The sequence below is a fragment of the Bombus vosnesenskii genome, unplaced genomic scaffold (genome assembly GCF_011952255.1).
Source record: "Bombus vosnesenskii isolate JDL3184/JDL3185 unplaced genomic scaffold, Bvos_JDL3184-5_v1.1 scf7180000013314, whole genome shotgun sequence".
NCBI classification, from domain to species: domain Eukaryota; kingdom Metazoa; phylum Arthropoda; class Insecta; order Hymenoptera; family Apidae; genus Bombus; species Bombus vosnesenskii.
In genome coordinates, this window is record NW_022882960.1 from 1,938,021 (window position 1) to 1,962,339 (window position 24,319).

The 24,319-nt window shown below is 34.6% G+C and overlaps 4 protein-coding genes and 1 pseudogene across 4 annotated transcripts; 2 read left to right on the top strand and 3 right to left on the bottom strand.

The window, feature by feature from the left end:
• Positions 1-1,335: 1,335 nt before the first annotated feature.
• LOC117235222 lies at positions 1,336-9,033 on the top strand. The gene is made up of 3 exons (XM_033497056.1): positions 1,336-1,398; positions 1,658-2,302; positions 7,649-9,033. Exons 1-3 carry the CDS (start codon positions 1,360-1,362, stop codon positions 8,936-8,938), a joined length of 1,974 nt encoding a protein of 657 aa, XP_033352947.1. The 5' UTR covers positions 1,336-1,359; the 3' UTR covers positions 8,939-9,033.
• A 2,725-nt stretch (positions 9,034-11,758) lies between these two features.
• LOC117235223 lies at positions 11,759-17,183 on the top strand. The gene is made up of 3 exons (XM_033497057.1): positions 11,759-11,959; positions 12,275-12,919; positions 16,264-17,183. Exons 1-3 carry the CDS (start codon positions 11,909-11,911, stop codon positions 17,005-17,007), a joined length of 1,440 nt encoding a protein of 479 aa, XP_033352948.1. The 5' UTR covers positions 11,759-11,908; the 3' UTR covers positions 17,008-17,183.
• A 577-nt stretch (positions 17,184-17,760) lies between these two features.
• Positions 17,761-18,609, bottom strand: LOC117235152 (annotated as a pseudogene).
• A 1,323-nt stretch (positions 18,610-19,932) lies between these two features.
• Positions 19,933-21,072, bottom strand: LOC117235148. Its single transcript, XM_033496907.1, has 2 exons — positions 20,968-21,072; positions 19,933-20,621 (listed from the first exon to the last, which is right to left on the bottom strand). The coding sequence occupies exons 1-2, from the start codon at positions 21,055-21,057 to the stop codon at positions 19,962-19,964; spliced, it is 750 nt and encodes a 249-aa protein (XP_033352798.1). The 5' UTR covers positions 21,058-21,072; the 3' UTR covers positions 19,933-19,961.
• Positions 21,073-22,712: 1,640 nt separating this feature from the next.
• Positions 22,713-23,836, bottom strand: LOC117235149 (protein G12-like). The gene is given in 3 exon segments (XM_033496908.1): positions 22,713-23,441; positions 23,763-23,797; positions 23,800-23,836. Coding segments are annotated over 3 exon segments (732 nt in total). The 3' UTR covers positions 22,713-22,781.
• Positions 23,837-24,319: the final 483 nt, after the last annotated feature.

Consider the following 24,319-nt stretch of genomic DNA (forward strand, 5'->3'; position numbering starts at 1 on the left):
ACAGGAGATTACTCGTCATACGAGTGAAAGTAAAAACAAAGATTCCCAAAGTACAGGGTCAAGAAGCGAATTGATTTTCTGATTTAATGAATAACAAGTTTAAAAAACAACAAACAGATTGACAGATGTAATAAGAATGTAATTGACAAGGATAGCTAAATGTGAATGTGTCTCGAAATTTTATCGATTACCGCCAAAATCGGTAATCTCCAAAATCGATCGGTCAAATAACATATTCAAATGTTCTCGATAATGGCCCATTATGCGCTTATCTTGTTCAAACACAAACAGATAAGCGTGTAGGACACTCACTTGATGTTATCGGCCCATGCATGCTCAAACATCGAAACGATTAATTTTCTATGCGATAGTTAAGTGCAATAGTAACACGAAAATTTCTTTTATGCAATGTTAATTGTATGTATTCTTTATTGATTGAATAAAAATTTTTAATTAAACTTCGATTAAGTCATTCTTCTGTCATTCTACAACCTAATTCGTTTTCTAAATGCATCTACTTTTTACTAAAAGTAACCAAACACTTATTTGATGCTTTTTAGAAAACTCATCTTTTACGATTCAAGTTCGATTTCAGAAAGGAGTTTTGCTACTAATATCGAGATCGCCAATCAGAAACGGGTGGATCCTTAACTGCGAACACATTTTCCTTAGTTGTTCCCTGTTTCGTCGTGAAAATCCTCGAGACCGTTATGCCAGTAACGATGAGCCCACCATGGAAGGCTGTTACCACCACGTGCTGCCATAATATCGAGCAAAAGTTTGCCTGGCCAGTAGTAGAAAATAATTTGATACGACTCACCGTTGCAACTTGAACGCAGGTGGAATGTCGAACCTTTTGTTGTCCTTTTGGAGAACAATTACGATGCCGTTTTTGTGGCATACTGCAATTAAATACCTCAGAGTCTTCCGTTATTGCTGGTTTCTGAAACCGTGTAATGATGAATTTGTGCCTTTTTATTTTTCTAGCAAGCTATGTTATAAAGTTTTGTTTGTAATTAGCTCTCTTACGTAATATAATTCTGAAAACGAACGACATCAAAATGGTTACTGGACAAAGATGATATTTTATATCAATATCGTAATAGATAAATTCTTCTGAAATTATTAATCAGATTACAAAAAAAAATTATGCCATGACTTGATAGGAATAGATCGAATCGTCATATTGAAAGATAAATATCACTAAAATGTTTCGTCTTATCAACATCTCACATATCTGTGTTTGATCTGTCCCAAAAGAATAAAAAATATTTATGAGTATTAATTGATATAATCTAATCGTAATGGAGAATAGATCAGTAGTTAAATGTGTATATAAATGACTGGCAGTCTACAGTGATGATATACTTAATTGACTCTGTTCACTTAAGCAACATGGTGAGTAATGCACAAAACGATTTAATATAACATCGAAAAAGATATTCTAAATATTATACAAGTACATGTAACATAAATATTACAGACATTAATTTGATATTACTATTCAGCTCTGAAAGATTTATTTTCATCTGTTTCTCTATATTAAAAGTTACTTGCCTTTTAATTTGCCATCTAATCGAATTTATTTTAAATTTGTATCTCGAATAATTTTAATTTCATCCATAATTATTCGCGAATATTTCACATACATTTACAGATGAAATTCGCCGCTGTCTTGGCTGTTCTGGCCTTCGCCAGTCCCCTGAATGCCTATGTAGTCCCACGCACCGGAAACGGTGCTCTCGCCGCTGAGCTCCAGGACTTCGTCAACATTATTCCTCTTGACGATATAGTCGCGCTCCTTCACGAATACATGAACCAAGACTCAGAAATGCAAGCATGGTTAAACTATTTGCAAACAAACGAATTCAGGAACCTCGTATCTGGTCTTGAAAGCATCCCTGAATTCCGGGACCTCCTCAACTACCAGCAAAATGCCGGTCTCGATGCGTACTACCTGGCGAACAAAGTCAATGATTTCCTGCATCTGGCAAAACTCGTCCCACCAAACCGCGCTAGGAGAGCCGTCACCGGTGGAATCCGCGGTTACCTCGATCAAGTTGAAGCAATGCTGCCTATGGAACAGCTCCGAGCTTTGTTCAGGCAGAAGCTGGCCAACTCCAAAGTGTTCGCCGACTTCATACATTTCTTGGGATCCCCCACCTCTCAAAGACTCGTCGACGCTGTGTGCGCCAATCCTGTCTTTAATAACTTCTTAGTGAAGCTTCAGAGCTACGGTGTCAACCTCAACAAGGGCAGAGATTTCATGGAAAACCAATTGGGTCTCCATGTCTCCTGTTCCGTTTAAATTTTTATAGTTCTTTTCTATATTCCGATATCATTTTAATTTTAATCAATAAATAAGCGTATATATAAATACGTCGCCAAATGTTGTTCCCTCAAAGTGCCCTTTGCTCCAATCTTTCATTTTCAACCTTCAGGAACTTTAAGGTGTTCGTTAAAGAAGATCAGTATCTTCTGGCACGATAATTTTGTAAATAATGATATTAGTAACTTAGTAAGTTGCAAGTTTAGATTTCTCTTTTTGTATCTTTATAGTTTTTCGTTGAATAGAATAATCAAAAGATTGATAAGATTTTATTAATACTAGTAATTTGTAAACTATAACTTGACAAATTTCGCTAATATCATTAGTGATATTAGTTCAATTGTGTAAAACGGCACAGGTATTAATCCTCAATTAGAATCGTAGGATGAAAATCATTAGTCTTTGTCGTATAAAGTATAGAATATAAAATAAAATGAAATATTCTTTTATCAAGCAATCTGATGTCCAAATTGTTAATTATAGATTTGCAATATGACTTAAAAGTTACAAAGGAGAACCTATTAGAGACGAAATTTTAGACGAAGAACTAAGATTCTATTTGCGACTAAATTCTTAACTTCATCTTCATTAATATCATGCCTTGTATCTTAAGTCGTAATGTTACAATAGAACACTATGTGCTGGGAAACTTCATAATTCTTTTCACGACATTTATAACATTCCTGGTAAATCGAGATCCACTTATTTGTACAATATCCCGAAATAAACAGTTTTAATTAGAAATATGTTTCAGAATATTACGAGACAAATTAATTAATATAATAACGAGAAGGGGGATATAGCTTTAAATATTTTGTATTTCAAATGGAAAATATAATTATGAGTGCGTAAGCTATCTACAATTTAAAAGCACAAAAATGTACGAGTATAAGTGATTCCACAGAAGTGGAAATTTTTTACGGTTCTCACTTTTTAAAGCCCTTAAAAACGTTAAACGTTAAAACCCTTAAACATTAAATTATATTTGCATGAGAGAGAAAGATAATAATTGTGATTTTAAATACAAATTATGAAGTACTATCAATTAAGTTTATTTATATCAAAAATTACCTTTTCTTCATGCAATTCTCAGTCCTCTGTCATGTCAGAACTACAAAATTTACTCTACATCTTATGTTCAGTGAATAAATTTGAGATTATTTACTTTATTATTATTTTCCTTTTTATATTTACTTTACAATGGTCGTATTTATCATTCACATTTATTTTTACTTTAATCGACTTCATTTTATTGACAAAAGTCATCGGCATGCAACTTTTTTCATCATTTTTACATCTCGGTTCCCTGTCTGCAAAATTATTTCTAAAAAAATCCATGTCTATGGTACTAACAATGAAATCACGCGAAGTAAATCAAAAGTAATCAAAACAAGTTAGTGCACCTATTACGTTTTGTAACAAGTGGTCATTTTTGATTACCTAAAATTGACAATCACCTGTTGCTGCCAGCCACCTTTTCAATTCCCTGGTACGTATTATATTCCAATTTTGTTATCTTTTCTAAGTATTATTTAACATCAAAATTGAATAGTAATTCGCTTGAAAATTTATAACATTTTACTTTAAAATTCCCAATCACCTGATCTCAGTCTCCTGTTAAACAATATGATAGGTGACATAAAGAAGCATCCGCGTGCTTGAGAAAAATGTGTGTTGAGTGCATTTATATTAAACTTAGAAAATGCCTTGCATTGTTTAGGTAATGTCATAATTCAGTCCTGAACGTTAGAGTATAAAGTGCACAATTTATTTACTTTAGTTTACAAGAAAGAACGCGGATTGATCACCAGTTTGTTTATCTAAGGAATAAATATTCGTTAGTTTTAAAAATGCTCTCGGGTCCTGTACGGGGCTCCAGTGTGGGCAGAGGATCTGATGAAAAGTCGACGTAGTTTACTCTTGCTGAGGAGGCTTCATAGGACAACCGCCATCAGGATCGTAAGGGAATACCGGACGATATCACATGCGTCGACAACTATCCTGGCGGTGTTTCCTCCGTTCGAGATCCAGGCCTTGGCGTTCCGACAAGTGTACGAAGACCAGAGGAACCAAAGCTCAGGCGGGGACTGTCCCCCCACCGTGCAGGCGGCCCGAGATGTTCGGGGGGAAGTTAGACGTGAGGTGTGGGAGCGGTGGCGCTTCCATCTACTCCTGCCGAACTGGGAGACTTGGAGAGACCACGGAGGGTTTCCACTATCCTTCCGGATGACGCTGGTGCTCGCAAGACATGGAGTATTCGCTGACGAGCACCTGTCACCACTGCGGCGAGGGCAAAGACACGGACCAGTACACGTTAGAATTTTATCCGGCGTGGGAGGCCTCTACGGCTGACAATTGGCGAAAGATTAGACCCCTCGTCAGTTGTGAAAGCGATGCTGAGGGAGCGACAAGAGCTCCTCGCAGTACGCTCATATTGCGAAAGCGTAATGCTCGTAAAGGAACGAACAGAGCGGGAGAGGGTGAGAACATCCCACCCTTGCAGGGTTCCGCGCCGAAGGACGGCCCTACGTCGTTCTAGGTGGTCATAGAGACCGACACGCCAAGGAGGATCTGGACCTCTTCAGACTTGCACGACAGCCCAGGGAATAGCGTAGAGAGGGGTGGCCCCTCCCAATGCCCGAACTAACCAAGGAACGACTCCCTCAGACAGGAGAAGACGCAGGAGTGCTCCAGCAGTAATCTGAAAATTTTCTGGGTCCCGGCCATTCCAACTAAGCGTCCGGCGATCCACCGTGGAGTTTTAGTCGGTATAGTCCGACACTATCCCGCCGCTTCCTAGCGGGGATCCATGAAGATTTCCCCACGTATAAAAAAAAAAGAAAGAAAGAAAAGAAAAGTTTTAAAAATGCAATAATTTTGTTTTTGAATTTAACTGACAATTTGTCAAGATTGATGATTCATTTATGATTAATAAGTATTGATTGTTTTTTAGATTTAATTATTTTTGTTTCCACTTTTAAATTTAGCTGACAATTATCAGGACTGGTAATTAGTCCATTTATAATCTAGGCGATTACAAATTATTATTGACGTGTGATATTGGATGTCCAAATTTTGTAAATAATCCTTCTGAAAAGTAATTATCTTTTAATTAATTCTTTGTGATAGAAAGTGTGAGAAAAGATCATCTCTTTTTATTAAATAAAATATTTAAATACAGTTAATTACATGAGACTATTAACGATATCTCAGTCGCCAGTAGATAGTTTCTAAAAAAGTAAAATTACATGTATGATAGTTATTCGTTTGTCCGACCGTTTTTGTAGCAATGTTCTCTGTCACACCTTAAACTTGTTGCAATTCATAAATTAAATGAAAAAGTATGTGGATAAAATCACTGCTAAATAAATCCCGCCTTTGCAGAATCGCTCTTATATAGGTTAAATGAGTGTAGATAAATTAATTCTATGATGATTAATACTAATTGAATTAGGGTCACTATTATATCCGTGTCATATTGAATCTGATTGCTGCTAGCGTTAGTAACAGAGCATAAAACAACAACAAATAGATATTTTCAGAAATATGAAGATAAGATACTCTCGATACATGATAATTAAAAGCAGTACATCTAATTTTGATATCAGTTGATAATCAGCACTGCTTTCTATTTTGAAATAAAAACATGTTATCATAGAGATAATACTCTTTATGTCACCACTTTTTCTTATTTTTAGTCATCAATAGGACAGTTTCTCTAGTTTCTAGCAGGTTGTCCAGATACATCTTTACTTGCCTACAGTTTAGTTGTGGATAAAAGATTCACATCAATAGAATTCTTTTTATGTCAAAAAGAATTGCTGGTGACAAGATGGAATATCCTGCAAAAATTCTTAACGATCATTTCGACTGGTATGTATAATGAGTTGTCTACTATCGTCATAGAAATTATAAGCTCGAATAAATATAACAGAGATAAAATTTGTCAATGCCAGCGATAACATTTTGATCCTAATTACGTACTCAAAGATAAAGCTAAACGATGTTTCCCGCACAATAGTCACCGTCAAAAAGAAAAAAGGAATCTTTAATCCTTTAAATGAGTGCAACCCCAGATACTTAAACTAAATAATTTATGTTACGAAAAGTTAAGTTACATTTTGTAATATAATGAACAAATGCATCAAGGGTCTGAAAACGAATGCATTTGTAGTTCGTTGGATGCTGCGTTTAACAACAGAATGCATTGTGTAGAAATTTGACCGCAAAGTCAAGAAAAATGAAATTTACAAATACGATGCGTCTACTTTGTTGCCATAAATGTGCAGATGCAAAGCAAAAGCTATGAAAGAAACAAAATTGCATTATCCAGACTGCAATGTTATTTTATGGGTTCATGCTATGATGTTTTGAAGTGCATTATATAAAAGCTAAATATGTAAAAAGAAATTACATATGAAAAAATTAAAATGTGGATGCAAGGTGTATGAAGATTACAGAAAATCGAAGTGATTTTAAAATACAATAATCAATTCCATGTTAAATACATTGTACCTTCATTAGATTGTGGGATTTCCTTTCCAATTATCTTAGCTACCAAGGGGCATAAAAGTCATGAAATTATCAAAAATAATTTCGTCATGTTCTTTCCGCGCAAACTTTATATATTTCCATGTTGCTTATGGTAGATGCAAATAATACAGATAGTAAAAAAGTGGAAAATTTTTCCCTATATTTCTATATTTCATCAATAATAATTATAGTATAGATAGTAAATAAGATTAATGATTAGTCACTTATTGCGAAAAATGTAATCCCGAATGAAAATAAAAATCGCGCGATGTTGATACTGTAAATACTACTGATCTGTAAATGTTACACTGATAATCAATTACAATAAGACACTAATCTCTGCAAGTGCTGAGACACAGGTGCACGTATAATGAAATCTTATCATTCTTTCAGGTATCTCGATATCTCCATTTATTTATTTGAATACGTTCCAGTATATATAAAGCAGTCTAGCCGATAGAAAATTCATGAGGTACTACAGTTTTCCCACAGAACTACGGTGAGTTCACAGATCGTTGTAAAATAAAATTTTATATTATAATTATTTATGCTTAAAAACTATTAAATACCTGTTGTCTAAATGAGTTTCTCAACAAGTTTGTTTTATATTTATTGGCTTCTGAGCAATTTTAAACAATTTCTGAGCAAGCAAATTTTAACGCGATCAATTAATCCAACCTCATTAAATGGGTTAAAGTTTCGTCTCGATTTATACCATCGAAAATGCTTCTATTTTCATTGCGTTTCATTTACTATTGAATTATCTATGTACCGTCCGTTTTGCAGATGAAGGTCCCAGTGGTACTGTTCACGGCGATATTTGCGTTCGCAACTGTGAACTCTCATTATCTCCCAGATTTCGGCAAGGGACCGCTCCATGAAGATATACAATACTTCCTGGACTTGATCCCGATGGACAAGGTTGCTTCTGTCGTCCTAGAATATGCCGCTGAAGATTCCGAATTCCAAGAGCTACTTCAATACTTCAGCTCATCAGAGTTCAAGACAATGATCTCGGAGATCGAGACTCTTTACGAGTTCCATAAGTTCGCAGACTATCTAGAAAAAAATGGTGTCTACATTTACGCCGAACTGAATAAATTAAACAAAATAATTGGCATTCCACCGTTCCAGCAGTTTAGCAAAAAACAAATCACTGGTGGAGTGAAAGGTTTGTTCGAAGACGTGAAGCAACTCATCTCTTATGACGCAATCATTCGTGGTTACGTGTACAAGATGAGAACATCGGACGCTTGGCGTGATTTCGTAGCCCAACTGAAGTCAGAGGATAACCAAAAATTTGTGGACGCTCTCTACGAAAACAGTAATTACCTCAGATTCCGTGCAATGCTGGTGAAGAAAGGAATTGACATAATTTTAATCGAAGACATCATCTACACCGTTCTTGGTATTGAATTCCCAATCTTCGAAATGCCTAAGTCGGAAACCGTCGCCTCTGACGAACTATCTAGGGACATTCATGACTTCCTGAACCTGGTCGACGAGAACAAAATAATGAACATCGTTATGTCCTACCTGGAAGACGACGAAGTGCAGAGGGCAATCGAATACATGTACAGCGAAGCATTCCACGATTTGGTCCGCAAGGTCGAAGCTATGCCAGAATATCAAAATTTGGTGAGGTACATGGAAGACTCTGGCTTGGACATGAAAAAGGTGATCAGCAAAATCCACAAATTGTTCGGTATGGAAGACTACGTACCACCCATGGAATTCTCATCGATGAATACATTATCAAACCTTGGTGGATTGAAAGCTCTGTTCAACGCTGTAGAGGCTGCCCTCCCTTTAGACAAATTCACGGCCATGTACAATGAAAAGATGCACACCTCCCCTGCTTTCCAGAACTTCATGCAAAGACTGCACTCCGACGAATTCCAGAGAATCGTCAACACGGTTTACCAATCACCAATCTTCCTGGAAATGAGACAGAAGGTCATCAACGACGGAGTGGACCTTGTCCCTATCAGGGATTTCATCGAAAAAGTGCTTGGCATTCATCTTCCCAGAGTCAACTTCTTGATATTTCAACTTCTAAAAGGAACCTATCACTGAATAATGCTTGACCTTCTAAAACTCGATTTTTTTGTGACTATTTTAGAATTTAACAAATTGTAGTCGTTTAATTTCCATTAAATCTCGAAAACTTACTTTGTGGTATGTTCATTTTCCTGTTGTGAAGCAAAAATTCATCGACTTATAGAGCAAATATACATATATACATATTTTAATTTGAACATATTTCAAAGATTTCGCTTAATCTTGGCAAAAACAAAAATAGGTTAGGATTTATGTCTGGTAGAGTACTACTCTTACTGGTTGCATTATTTTATTTTCTCTGCTTGTTTATTTCTTATTCTTCATATTGCTAGGTCACTTCAATTTTACTAAATTGTGTCTGTTTCTCTTCGTGCAAATCATCTTTATTCGTGTTTTCCTATCGCGTTCAGCCACATCGTCTTTTCTTTTTAGAACTTTCTTTTCTCCCTTTTTCTCCCAATCGTTGTTCGCCTTCCATTCCTCAAGCTTCGTGGATTCAAGTGTCATTTCCCTTCTTTCTCACTTGCCCCTCTTATGACTTCCTGCTTCATCCTAACGCGCCAATGGCAAGTTTCGAGGCTTATTAAATTGTAACAATTTTAATTAGAGAAGTAGCGTGCACCAGCTTGTTCCTCCCCTTGTTCGTCCTTCTGTTAGTTCTCACCAGAGAAGGACAGAGTGAAAGGGTGGCTAAACCCCGCGGCAACCGAGAAGACGCGTCGGTTAAGACACCCCATACTTTCCTTTTAAAAGTTAGCGCCACGTGCTCGAACACGGTCCTCTTTTATTTATCGAATAGCTACCGTTGCTACTTGAGGCCATTCGCTGCACCCGGTGCCCTTTTGCTTTTCTGTTTGATCAGCAAAATACGGCGTTAACGAATAACTATTTTCGACGAGGGGTGAAATTGATCATTATTCAACAAATCGATCTTAAACTTACCAAGACAGGCAGTTAATGATGGAACGCGATTTTTTGGGATTAATTCTAAGTCTTAGAAAAAATAGTAATATGAGCGAGAGAATTTTTAGAGTCAAATTAATGTTCTAATATAGAAATTTCTGTGGTGCTTGATATTAAAACATTTTAGTGACCTTTGGGAAAGAAGCACTTATATGTATAATTGTATCTATCTATTGAATCGCTCTATATAAATAAAGAGGTGAGGATTTTAATGATACAAATATGGTGCGTTATTCTACTTATTTTAAGGAAATATACTATCTTAGTAAGATAAGTTATTTAACGAACAAGAAAGTGGTGTTTCATTTTTATTGGAATGTGTATACAAAAATTTGTGGTATGCATAAGCCATTTTTGATGTGATTAATGGTTGGGGATCCATCTTTGAAAAACTAATTCTTACTTAATGTTACGATAAGTATACTACTCAAGCTCTTTAGAATAGAAATTAAATTCTTTTTTCACGTTTTAGCATTTTTTTCAACTAAGTAATATTGCACAATGTAGTAGCTTCGCCATTTCCAATTAAACCAATATTGATTCGGGACTTAAAAATATAATCGGCAATTTCTATATCGGATGTTATCTTGTCTGAATTATCGAAGAACATTATTACCGATTTACTAGATTGTCTACTTACCTGTTTCGATAATTTACACTCTGCTATACCTACACATTAGTTAAGTGTTTAATAAGTTATCATTAAGTATATGATACATACGGTTTCTTACGTTTGTCGGTAATTATCCATTAATTTAGAAAAGAAATAGATGCAAAGTAGGTACGATTAATGAAAATGTATATTTCGAAATAATATATATATAAGCATATATATATATATATATATATAATATAATATAATATAATATATAATATAATATATATAATATATATAATATATATATATTGTTTTAAATAATTAACAATTCACATCTAATAATTAATTTAACGGTGATGAAGGACCTGAAACTAAATATATTCTGTCATTATTAACTTCGGTTCGAATTTACTTTCAACGTTAATTTGGTATACAATCTATGTTTTCGCACAGTTGGCTGGTACTGTACAATAGCGATGTTTACATTGATTGTCACGTCCGATTTGCAAAGTTTTACAACCGTAATGAGTTCGTGATTCATAAGCGTCGACATAGAGGACGCCACATAAATGTTTATAACAGCAGTCTGATAGTTAGGTGATCATTTCTTATCATTTTCAAAAAAATTACTGCACTAATTGCGTCGACTTAAAGTGGGTATGTCATAGATCTCATTCAGCAATTAACATTTTATTTGCCTTAAACTTCATATAAAGCTGTAATCGATATAATATAATTAATTATGATATCCATTAATTTTGCAAATTTTTAAAGCATTAACTTCGTTCAAGCTGGAGCGTATAAACGATACGATGCCTTCAGTGTTTCAATTATTTTGATTATATTTTTAAAAAATAATTATCCATTAAAAATGATGAGTTTTACTTTTCGTGATGAAAATTTTTTGTGATATAATATTAACACGTAATAATAACAAAAATGTGTTTTACATTACATTCCGTATATTCCATGTATGATACAATATAAAATACAGATAATAAATAATAGATGCTAGATAATAGATAGATGATAGATAATGTAAAATAAAAATATTTCATATTTTACAATCCATATTACATCCAAACGTTCTCTTGATTCTGGCTGCAAAAAAGTGAAAAATATTTAATCGAACAATTTTTCCATTGATAAGTAGCATTAAAAAGCTTATAATTCCTAAAAATATCGACATACATGTATCGATAAAATAGCAGTACTATACTCTTGTTACTTGTTATTTTTTACACATCCTAAAATTGAGTTATAGTTTCATTTGGATTAATTATCTATTTGACGAATCAGATTTGGGAACGTCATTATTCGTGTCTCATATATTAGTGACCTTTTTAATAATGACTAATTCAAATAATCTTATCAGAATGAGTAAGTCAAATTCACCGTGATATATAAGACGGAATGAAAAATTGATGGGCGTTATAATTCTCCCGGCATTAATGAGAAAAAAACCAGGTCCTACAGTAAGTAGCATATAGTTTTAAGTATAATTGCAGTCATTCACAATTTAAGAATTAATGGATTAACTGTAATTCATAACTGTAACTGTAATTAGAACCATTCATATATTATTCTGAAATTAATTAAAGATTTTTATTCCTATATCATTTGAGTACATTGTACAATAACATATACATACCAATTTCTGTTAATTAACATAAATTCTATTAACGACACTGTATAAATACATTGATAATTCCATAATGATCGAACGCTAAATCATTTCAATAAATTTCATCGTGATTTTCCATTTTTTCATAATTCATCTCAATTTTCAGATGAAATTCGCTCTCACAGTATTGTCTATCCTGGCCACAGCCAGCCATCTCAACGCTTACATGTTGCCAAGCGTTGGCACAGGTGCCCTGGCCAAGGAATTGCAGGATTTCGTGAACTTGGTGCCCATCGACAAAGTACTGGAGCTCACGCAAGTATATCAAGCCAGAGACAAGGAATTCCAATGGATTATGACTTTCTTGCAATCCGATGATATGAAGGGCTTCGTCGAAGACGTGGAAGATTTACCTGAATACAAAACCCTCATGAAGTATTTGCTAAACCAAGGTCTTGACGGTTACACTTTAATGAAAGACGTAAAAGAATCCATGGCAGCGAATATCGAAAAAACTAATGTGAATTCTAATCTCAGAATTACCGGAGGAATCGCAGGTTATGTAAAAGACGTTTCAGAAGTCATATCTGTGTACAATATGTTGAATCTGTTCGAATACAAGGTCGCAACTTCTGAGGTTTTCAAAAATTTCTTGCACGAAATTCTATCTCTTCAATACGAGAACCTTTACACAAGTACCTTCACGAATCCTCATTTCCAAAGAATACTAGTACAGCTTAACTACCTCTATGTCGACAGCAATACGTTCCATACGAATTTCTTCACGTTTCTCATAGCTAAAGCGTTGATATATAAATATCTTTAAGCATTACAGATAAGAATGCGCGTATAGACCGTTTGTATGTACATATAATTGACTTAAAATTGTGACTTGTAACATGTAAAATTATTTCATATATATGTATGCTAAATTTAGAACAATATTTAATAAATATATTAAGTTAATTGACATTAGTAAAATAATGCTGTTCTTTCTTTTTTACACTTTTTAGTGTTTTTACATTTTTTTATAACATAGAAAATATTTGAAATTAATGTTAAAATATTAAATACATGGTAAACACAATGGTGAAATATTAAATACAATATTAAAGAAAATATTAAATGTTAAATATTTGTAGAAAAAGAAGTAACATTATATAATCTACGGATTAAAGTTTTATTTCCATGAGAAATTTTGAATAGAAAACTCCTGCTTTTTAAAGTGAAATTGAGCCGAATGAATAATTCGCATGACAGGAAAATCTGTGTGGGAATTGTTTAAAAGTTAAAATTATTTAATTTCGCGTTGTTAATTTTGCTGCTGTTTCCTAACGAACATTACATCATAATCAAAAACTGTAAAATGATATCTGTGGCTATCAATCATATCGATATAATCAAAATTACGAAACAGTAGTAGCCAATGTAATTCTGTTTCTATCAGATAATAGAGTTGGGATAACAACTACAAGTCTTTCTTAATTTATAATTTTTCCCTAAATTTGTTAACTTCCATTCAGTCATAACAAGATGTTACCATACAATAAAATATAAACTAAATTTCTCACCATTTATAGATAAATGAATGGAAAAATATGAAAAAAAAACAATATACAAATATAGACACTAAAAATTTCCTATATGTCAAATCAATTGATCTGAAAAATTCCTAATATATCTATAGTATAATAAGGATGAATAAGCCTATATACAAGCCTATACAGTCAAACATCATTTATTGATTAGTGGCGAAGAATAATAGCGAATTTTATTGTTATCACCACTTGCTATTCAATATGATAAGTCCAGTTTAAAATAATGCCTGAGAAAGATCGGTTCATACATAGAAATCATTCGATGTTTGGAGTTTTCAATTGTGTACACCAATCAAATTTATATATGAAGTTAATAGTTCGCTTAAAACATATTTTGGAGGTATCGTTTGCTTTTATCACGCAGAAATAGCATTTTGAGTGTACGATAGGAAATAATAATTGAAATTAAACATTGCGACACAATTGTACTCGATAGATTACGATTACTTCTTCAAGGAATTTATCATTATTGACATTATCTTGGCTCATGATAATCTGTAATGTTATATAACTAATAGCCTACCTATTTTTTGTAATAGATAAGGAATGTGTGTATGTTTCACGTTTTTTTATCGATGATTATTGTTTACAAGAAATCGTAGGTATATTACGAGTGTTCAAAATAATCTGTTTTGTAATGTATGCTATTACGCAAAGGATGCGGCTGGTTGAAATTGAGCACCAATTTATTGTTTTCTAAATACCTATTTCCTGAAAAGTTATCCCGGTAAATAGCACTGATGCATCCACATTATTTATGTGGTTTCATGTCACGTTACAATTATGATGACTTTCTACGGTGTAAAAAATCTTGCAACCATTCAGCTATCAAGCTTTTTGTAAGCTAGAATATATGTATACTCCAACTATATATATATTTATATTATATTTAAAAATATTTATATATTTAAAAATAGCGCTTAAGAAAGGTACTTTAAAATCTTAATGAAACCACCCCTGACATAAGGGTCCGTCGCAAAATATATTCCTATGCAATAAAGTACCTACAAAGGAAATTTCTAAATGAAAAGAAATTATATGGTAATAAGATAAACTATAAATGAAGTAGTCAAATATATCCGTATGTCATATATTTAGACGTTCCTTGCGCAACATGTAAAAATGTATGAAATATGTAAAAGTTTGTGTATCAAACATCAAATAATTTCAAAGTATATTAAGTACAATATATAATGTGCGCACATGCGTTATTTACTAGAAAAAATGAGTAGATTTATTAATTATGTAATTATGTGTTGGTGGATTAGGTGACAATATGATAACGTAAAGAATCCTCGAAATATAACCATAATCTGTCGAATACAATTGTATTGCAACCATTCATTTTACTATATTACGTTTCATTTTAACTATCATCGCGTATCGTGCACGTATTGTGACGTAGCTCGCTTGCATGATAAAATATTGACGATATCTTTGAAATGCATCTTAAGAAGACCATCACGCCAGACGATGCGAATTTGATTATTAAGTGAAACGTTTAAAAATGTCAATGTCACGACTCTTCTCGAAATGATGATAGAATCATGCGAAAGGAAAATTGCGGAAATGATAGGAAACATGTACTATATTTCTCAATTAAAAAATATTACAGACCTACACTTGTAACTCTTCAATAATCTATGTAGCTCGAAGTCTTTGCGTTTAAACAATTATTATAAGTTTATATGAAATGATTGCATTAAATAATATTAGACTGGTGCATAGTAAGAATCGTTTTGTCAAATGAAATATTGAACGCATGTAGTTTGCGCAGAAAATAATATTTTCGTGATTTGCTCATCTGACAGGATGATTAGCTATGAAATTCTATTATTCTCTATTATTCAGAGATAGTTTATTCATTAAAAAGTTAGCTAGGTTTCATTGGATAATAATAGCAGTTTAATTTAATAGTAGATAGAAGGATAAATAATAGTTTTAAAAATTATCTATTATCTTCCTTATTTCGTTCAACGACATATGTGAAGGTAGTTTCGCGCAACCACTACATTTAGATTCATGAAACTCCGCTGACTTCGCGAACTTTCAGCGCAAATAAAAATGTAGTATCGCAGGTGCATGCTAATCTTCGCAATGGCTTGCCCTGTTAAATTCGCGGAATAAAGAAAACTTAAATTTCTTGTCGTAACTGCTGCACAAATCCACTAGCTTAATAAATCTCGTGTCAAAAAGAGGATATCTCGACCAATAGAAGTTTAACCGTCATAATTTGCTTTCGTCTCGTGTGTTCTTTAAGGAACGCGTCAAACGTTAACCTAGCAAAGGGATGTCTATCATCGTACGATGGCCTGGCGAATCTACTCGGCCACTTTGAACAAGGTCTTTCTCTCTTCCGTATCTTAAGTGTGCAAACTTTCGTCGTAAGTTTCTGAAGGGTTAAACTTTGCGCAGTTGCAACATTGTTCGCAACTCTAACCTCTTATCCCGTTTTTTACATGTTGTGCCAGACCAGTGGATTTACATTAACAAACCCTGTCGATAATTGGTCAAGAATTTTGCACTTGAAACGAATCATCTGGTACAATGATTTCTTATTAAATCAACATTAAGAATCAACTTTAATCTTCTGAAAGACATGAACCCTCAAATTATGATTGTTACCATGGTAGCCGCAGCTTCGGTTGCTTTTTTCGGATTCCTTGCCTATCGGATCAGAGTTCGATCGAACGATCCAGATTTATTAAGCGTACTCCCATTGGAAGACAACAGCTCCCTCGACGAAGATCTCAAAGACATTTTGGCGTTCGTCCCTATAAAAGAAGTACAACGAATCATTGAAAGATACATGGAATACGACCCCCAGATCGGAGATACCGTGAGCTTCGTGAACGACCAGAAGAGATTCATATTGCGCGAGTTCCAGAACATGCCTGAAGCAAACAAATTGATCAATTTTCTGCGACAGAATGGTTTGGACGTGGATTCCTGGCAAGAGAAGATACGATGCTTTTGGAAGATGTCTCCCAAGTTCATCAAATACGATCCGAGTATGGCAGCCGGAGGCCTGACCGTGATGATCAATAAAATCCTGGAGACCATGCCACTGGACGAGCTGCACGAACTGTTGCGACAAAAGGTGAAATACTCGGCAAGCTTCCGCAGATTTCTGTATACGTTGAGGTCCAAAGACTACCTGGAGCTTTGCAACGCGATTGAGACTAACGATGTGCTACATCATCACTATTTCTGGGCGAAAGAGGGTGGACTAGAGATCACGTTCGCGATCGAACTATTCAATGAGCTGCACGCCTACCTAACGCAGGCATTAGTCACCTAAGAATTGTCATGAACCATTAATAATCATTATTGAGTAATAAACTGCAGTGGAATGTAAACATAATACATTTCAGATTTTTTATTTTTACACATTTGGTTTTAGTAACGTAGAATTTAGCTTATAATTTGCAAAATATCCGCACATATGCACAATTGCGACAGAAACAGAATTTTCAAAAGAACGTTCAAATGTTATTCATATGATTGTATCATTTAAATATGTACTTGGTCAATTATAAGTGGATAAGACACGTGCTCTGCATTTTACTACAATAAAAAGATATGGCCGAATGAGAGGGGGCAGTAGATGAGTTTGACAGCTGAAAGATAGCGAATAATCGGTAAAGGGGCTCCTTCCGTTTGATAATATCTCGTTATCGTCACTCGTAATACATAAGAAAAATGGTGCTTCGTAATACATAAGAAAAATGCTTGCGTACGCTGCAATACACGTACTGCCTTGTCATTTTGTGCTATTTTTTCACGTATCCATAATTACGGATAAAGTGTTCATACCTGGAATTGCATATGCATTCCTATACTATATTATTTGCAAGATTTTGATGATAATGTTTCACGCTTTCCCAAAATTATCCCTAAACATATAAACATATTCCTAAAATTATTCTCTAAAAACACTACCTTTTCGAAATTTTACAATTTTTGAGTAAATGCAGATTATCGCAGATTTTCTAATAACTTCTTAACAAAATTTTTTCTTCTATAAAAATCGAACTTTTTGTGTAGTGCAAAGATAAAAGGGACATAACATGAAAAAGATGATATTTTAATTCATCATAATATATTTTATTCCTTATTCCGGGAAGCTGCAATAAATACCATTGAAATATCAAATATACATGCTTTTTTAATATGTAAAACTTTAAATTGCAATGGAAATTATAAGTAAAAATGGGGACAAGGCTTGGAAAATTGTTCTATCCATGTTGAAACCAACGTCTACGACCTGTTGTGCCACTTCCAGGAAGTTCTTGTTCGAGAAAATGGACATGTAGAATGTTAAGTACTTGTTCAAGACCACTTCATACACCAAGTCTCTAAACACCTTGGCGTGCTCAATTTTGTCTTCGTAGAGACGCGACAGGTCATCCATATAGCCATTGATTCCACCGGTGACCTTGTAAGGAATCAAGTAAGCTGTTATCTTAGAGGTCAGAGGTCGGATACTAAGGGCTTTGTTGAAATTGTTCACCACCAAGTTTACATCAAAACCATTGCCCTGCGTATAGTTCAGCAGCACCTTGAATTCAGGCGCCTGTTCCAAGTTTTGTACACATTGTTTCGACTCGTTGCTGTTCATCAACTTCATGGCTGTTTGGAAATGTTCGTCCTGGGCCAGGTATGCTTTCGATATTTCGAGGAGCTCCTCGATCGAGATCAAGTCGACAAATTACTGGAGCTCCCTGGCGAGATCCAAACCCGTGAATGGGGCTTGGAGGGCGTTCAGAGAATTGACCGCAATCAGAACAACCAAGAACGCTATGATGTCTGTCATCTGCAAAAAATGAATTCGTTGAATATGACTGATACACGTTTATGTTTTGAGGAAGGAATTCTACTGCTTTATTACGCTATGGGTATAATGAATGCACGTTGTGAACTATAAAGTATCTGAAAAATGATGTAGCTACTCTCATCATAAAATTCTAGTTCGTGAGTATCCAATGTATCATAGTCTAAGGTACTGTTCTGTGACAAATCGGATAGAGGATCGATGTACAAAATTTAACGGAATCAGGATTAAAAATGCTTCATGTATGTAAAAGTCAACAATTTTCTCTTCTTCTTTGACTTCTTTTAGTTAATCATATTTCGCCTCTTGATATGAACTACCTCCAGGTTGTGTCCCGTTGCATTTTACGTACGAATAGGGCAGATCGTAAATGCATTTCGATAAGCTTAATCAATTTCATTGTGTACTTGTAAAATACGTTATATCGTACTCCGATTGCAAATGACTTAGCCTAGCTTCATATAACTATGCAATTTCCAATTAAGTAGTATTAATGTTATGAACTTGTCCATTTGTGAAAATGTTTCGAAGACGTGCGATGTTACCTGTGACACCAGCGTGTCAATTCCACATGACTGTTACGTCATGGAACAGATCGAAAATAATTTTAGGTTTGTGATATACAGCTATATATTGGTATGAAGCTATATATTGTACCAGCTTGTTATATCAGTTCCAAGAAGACGTTTCCTTGACCTCCATAGCCTCCTTTGGGAGCTTCGTTAAGAGTGACACAAAAACATCGTTCACATAGGAAATGTTTATTGACGTATGATGGCTATTTTCCCAACTCCATCGAGACCTCGCGCCATTCATTCACAAACATCTATGGCAGGAAAGGAATGCGTTTCTTCTGCTAAAAAAATGTCTAGATGTTACACAACTTGTTTAATTACAAGCGGATCAAGCAAGTGTTTTGTATTAACACGGTAGAAATGCATGATAAAAAGAGGGAGCAATAGGTATATAAGAAGCCCACCCTCCCGGTTGATAATAATCTCGTCAACAACACTCGAGTTGCTACTTCATAGTAGATAAGAGATATGTTTGTATACAATTCCTTGATATTCTGCGGTAACATCTATTTTCTGATACAATTGCGCAAAAAATGTTTACTCCTCAACTGTATATTACTCATAGCGAGATTTCCTCAATAATGTTTTACATTTCTTACATTTCCAAAAAGTATTATCTGTCTTGTTAAATGTTACTTTATATTGGTATACGCATGTGGTTACCAACAATGTTTTAATAAAATTTTTTCTTATGTAAAATTCAGACTACTTAATAGTGCAATGGTAACAAGGATGTAGACGAAGAAGGTGATATTTCAATGCAATATAATTATACTTTATTCTTTAAGAGATAAATGAAGAATAAGCATTATGGAACTGAGTTCTTAAAACCTAATACTTTCAACTTTAAATTACAGTGGAAGTTACAAGTAGTAAGGGAGCGAAAACGTGGAAATAGTTTCTATCGATGCCAGAGTTTGCGGCCTGTTGTTCCAAATTTTGGAAGTGCTTATTCGAGAAAACGGATAGGTAGAAATGTAAGTATTTGGCGGAGATCACTTCGTGCACGAAATCCCTGAATGCCTTGGAGTTCGCTATCCTGTCTTCGTAGATCTGCGAAAATTTATCCATCGAAAGAAGTCTACCGATATCGTAGATGTAGCCTTGGATTCCACCGGTGATATTGCGGTAAGGGGTCGAATAAGCTCGTATTCTAGAGACCAGAGGTGGGATACCAAGGGCTTTGTTGAAGTTGTTTGTCACCAATTTTATATCAAAACCACGTTCCTGTATAAAGTCCAGCAGCATTTTGTATTCCGGTGCCTTTTCGACATCCTGTACCCATTGTTTCGATTCACTGCTCCTGACCAACTTTATAGCTGTTTGGAATTGTTTGTCCTGGGCCAGATAGGCTTTCGATACTGCGAGAATTTCATCGATCGGGGTTATGTCCACGAACTGCTGGAAATCTCTGGCGAGGTCGCCCGAACCCGTGGCTGGGACTTTGAGGGCATTCAGAGGACTGGCCGCGACCAGGACGACCAAGAGAGCTGCGATGGCTTTCATCTGCGAAGAAACGAAATCTCTGAATATCGTTGATACACGTACACATGGGTTCAGAGGAAAAAGTTTATATTGATCTGTGATTGATTATATTATGTTTGTAATTAACTCTACTCCTATTTTATCCGCAGCACAAATAGAATGCTTTCTTACGTTATGGTTATAGAAGATGCGCGTTCTGACTAATAAAGTATCGAAAAAAATGACGGGAAATTCAATAGAATAAGCAAAAACGATTATGTTTCGTATGTAAAAATACAAAATTTGTTCGTATAGATTAGTCACCAATGAAAATGGTGCATGTTTAGCACACGTTTAATTTAATGAAATTGTATGGGTAGGTACCTACCTTTGATACTTCTCTTCTCTTTTGACTTGCTTTAATCGTTTGTAGTTTTCTCCTCGACCTGTTGTAACAGCAGGTCGTGTCCTGGTGCATTTTATATACAGGTGAAGCAAGCGATAATTGTAGTTCGATAAGATTAATAGATTTCTAGATACCCTTGTAAAATGCGTCATCTCATATTCTATTGGCATATAACTTATTTCAGTGCTATATCTCTCCTTCGTTATCCACTGTATCGTGTTAACTGTAAGAACATGTATCGATTCCTAAAAATGTTTTGATAAACTTTTTATGTCTCCTGCATGCTAGTTTCACAATGGTAATCATACAGATTATCGATCAATTCGAAAGAAGCTTTCTTGATAAAGGAATCTGTATAATGTACGAGCTTATTCTATCAAGAAAAAGTTTCTTCGACTTCTTTAGCCTGCTTTGGGAGCTTCATAAAAAAAGGCATACAAACATAACACCACATAGGATATATTTATCTATCGACATATGGTGGCTACTTTCATAGCTTCATCGAGACCTTTCCCCTTCCCGAACATAAGCACGAAAACATCCTTCACACAACTTTAATCGAATATGAATTAAGGCATAGATTAAAATTTCCATTGTTTCGTTACTGTTTCGCCGCGTGAATCCACTAGAGGCATTGAAGAAGCCACGTCAAATACTACTCGAAAGAGATCTTAGATGAATTAAACAATTTTTTATAACAAGAACTATGATACAAAAGTACCATTAATATTCTCATAATATTTCACACTAGAAATTGTAAAGGACACTTTCAATTGCACGAATGTTCAAGGTATAACATATGACGTTGATGGTTCATGTAACTGTGCAAAGTCTGCCTCTTCCTTACGAAAAAAGATATAAAATTCATTGCGGTCAATGTTCCATTTCTATGGGTGGAAAAAGTCATGCCATTTTGGAAGGAATGGGTGCCATACGGTGCGGCACGGCGATGTAAATACGAGTAACGCTCGCGATCAAGCTGTTAAATAAATTTATGTAGATATTGATCGCCTAAAGATTGTCATAAATAGTTAATAATCATTACTGAGAAATAAATTGCAATGAAATGTCAACGTGACAAATTCCAAATTTCTTACTCTTATACATTTGGTTTTGGTATTGTAAAATCTATCTTAGAATTTGCAAAATATCCGCAAACATGTTCGATAGCAATAGAATACGATATATTCCTAAAATTTTTGTAATGTTCTTCAACTTGTTTAATTACGAACGAGTGAATCAACAGGCATATATTAACACAGGAACATGATAGAAAGAGAGAGAGAGGGGGGGGAGCATAAGTATAATTATATGATTGTAAGATTACAGGTAATTTTTTAAGGGGGAGCTTCCGCTTAATAGTATTTTGTCAACAACATTCGAATTGCCACCTCATAGTAGATAAGAAAAATGTTTGTACACAATTTCTTGATATTCCTTGATGGTAACATTTCTTTTTGCATACAATTGCGCAAAAAATGCTCACTCGTGGAGCTGTATATTACTCATTGCGAGGTTTTCTCGATAATGTTTTACATTCTTATCAGTAAAATAATTATCGGTCTTATTAAATGTTCCTTTATATTGGTATAAATATGTAGTTGACAAAATTTTTTAATAAAATTTTTTTCTTATGTAAAAATTGGACTACTTAATAGTGTAGTGGTAACAAGGATGTAGATTAAAGAAAGATTAAACAAATATTTCAATGCACCATAATTATATTTTATTTATTACGAAACAAATGAACAATAAGCATTGTCGAATTGAATTCCTAAAACTTAATACTTTCAACTTTAAATTACAGTGGAAAGTATAAGTATTAAAGGAGCGGAAACTTGGAAATAGTTTCTATTGATGCCGACGTTTGCGGCCTGTTGTTCCAAATTTTGGTAGTGCTTATTCGAGAAAATGGACACGTACAAGGATATGTGTTCGGCGGAGCTCATTTCGTGCACGAAATCCTTGAATACCTTGGAGTTCGCTATCTTCTCTTCGTACAGTTGCTCAAACTCATCTATCGAAATAAGACTACCGATATCGTAGACGTAACCTTCGATTCCACCGGTGATCATGATATGAGGAGCGAAGAAGGTTTTTATCCTAGAAATCACAGATGGGATACCAAGAGCTTTGTTGAAGCGGTTCACCAGCAATTTTATATCCAAACCGCTGTTCTGCATATAGTCCAGCATCTTTTTGAATTCAAAGTTCTGTTCGATATCTTGTACCCATTGTTTCGATTCGTTGGACCTGAATAACTCAACGGCTATTTGGAATTCTCTATCCTGAGCCAGGTAGGCTTTCGATATTTCGAGAATCTTTCCAATCGGGATCACGTCGAGGAAAGGCTGGAGCTCCCTTGCTAGAGCGCCCGAACCCGTGGCTGGGAGTTGGGTAGCATTCAGAGGACTGGCCGAAACCAGGACAACCAAGAGTGCTACAATAACTTTCATCTGTAAAAAAATTAGTTCTTTATTTTTGTTGATGACCGCTTATGTTTAGAGGAAGAAGTTTAGACTACTTTAATAGGGTATGGTTACAGTGGATGCGCATTCCGATGAATAAAATATTTGCAAGATGTAGCTAGTCTTATAACGAATTTGTTAAAACTTCAGTTGGTGAGCATCCAGTGTATCATAGCCTTCAAGGCAAAGAGGAAAATTCTATACTTCATGTCTATGAAAAGCAACAATTTTTGCAAATAGCTTATTGATCATTAAAATGATGCATGCTTGGCAGTCGTCTAATTCAAAGAAATTTGTATCGGTACTTACTTTCGATGCTTTTCTTCTCCTTTGACTTTTTTTAGTCGCGTTTCGATGTAAACTACTGCCAAGTTGTATCCCATCGTATTTTATATACAAGTTGCGGAGATGATAATGTTATTTCGATAAGATTTATCAATTTGAAGATATACTTGTGAACTGCGTTATCTCGTATTCTCCTTGCAAATTACTCTAGTTTCATATCTCTGTCTCATGTTCGGAATCGTAATAATTATAAAAACATATCGATCCATGGAAATGTTTTGATGATATGTGACGTGACACCTGAGTGCGAGTTTCATATTGATAGTCAAACAATTAGAAAAATATCTTGGTTTCATGATAAACGAAACTGTATGAAGTACCAGCTTATTTCACTAAATCAAAGGAGAATACATTAGCTGACAAATTTCCTCTACCTTTGTGACCTGCTTTGGGAGCTTCATTAAGCGAAATGTAAAAATGTTTGCACATAGAAAATATTCATTGACGTATGATAGCTACTTTCCACTCGCCCACCCGATTTTTATTAAGTACGTAATCTTCCTGTATAGAACTATTACCGA

Coding starts and splice junctions, on each gene's coding strand:
- LOC117235222 (XM_033497056.1), top strand. CDS start 1,360: ATGATATACTTAATTGACTCTGTTCACTTAAGCAACATG. Junction 1,399..1,657: donor CTGTTCACTTAAGCAACATG/GTGAGTAATGCA, acceptor ATACATTTACAG/ATGAAATTCGCCGCTGTCTT. Junction 2,303..7,648: donor GTCTCCATGTCTCCTGTTCC/GTTTAAATTTTT, acceptor TCCGTTTTGCAG/ATGAAGGTCCCAGTGGTACT.
- LOC117235223 (XM_033497057.1), top strand. CDS start 11,909: ATGGGCGTTATAATTCTCCCGGCATTAATGAGAAAAAAACCAGGTCCT. Junction 11,960..12,274: donor GAAAAAAACCAGGTCCTACA/GTAAGTAGCATA, acceptor CTCAATTTTCAG/ATGAAATTCGCTCTCACAGT. Junction 12,920..16,263: donor TCATAGCTAAAGCGTTGATA/TATAAATATCTT, acceptor CAATGATTTCTT/ATTAAATCAACATTAAGAAT.
- LOC117235148 (XM_033496907.1), bottom strand. CDS start 21,057: ATGCACCAGGACACGACCTGCTGTTACAACAGGTCGAGGAGAAAACTA. Junction 20,622..20,967: donor AGAGAAGAGAAGTATCAAAG/GTAGGTACCTAC, acceptor GTTTCTTCGCAG/ATGAAAGCCATCGCAGCTCT.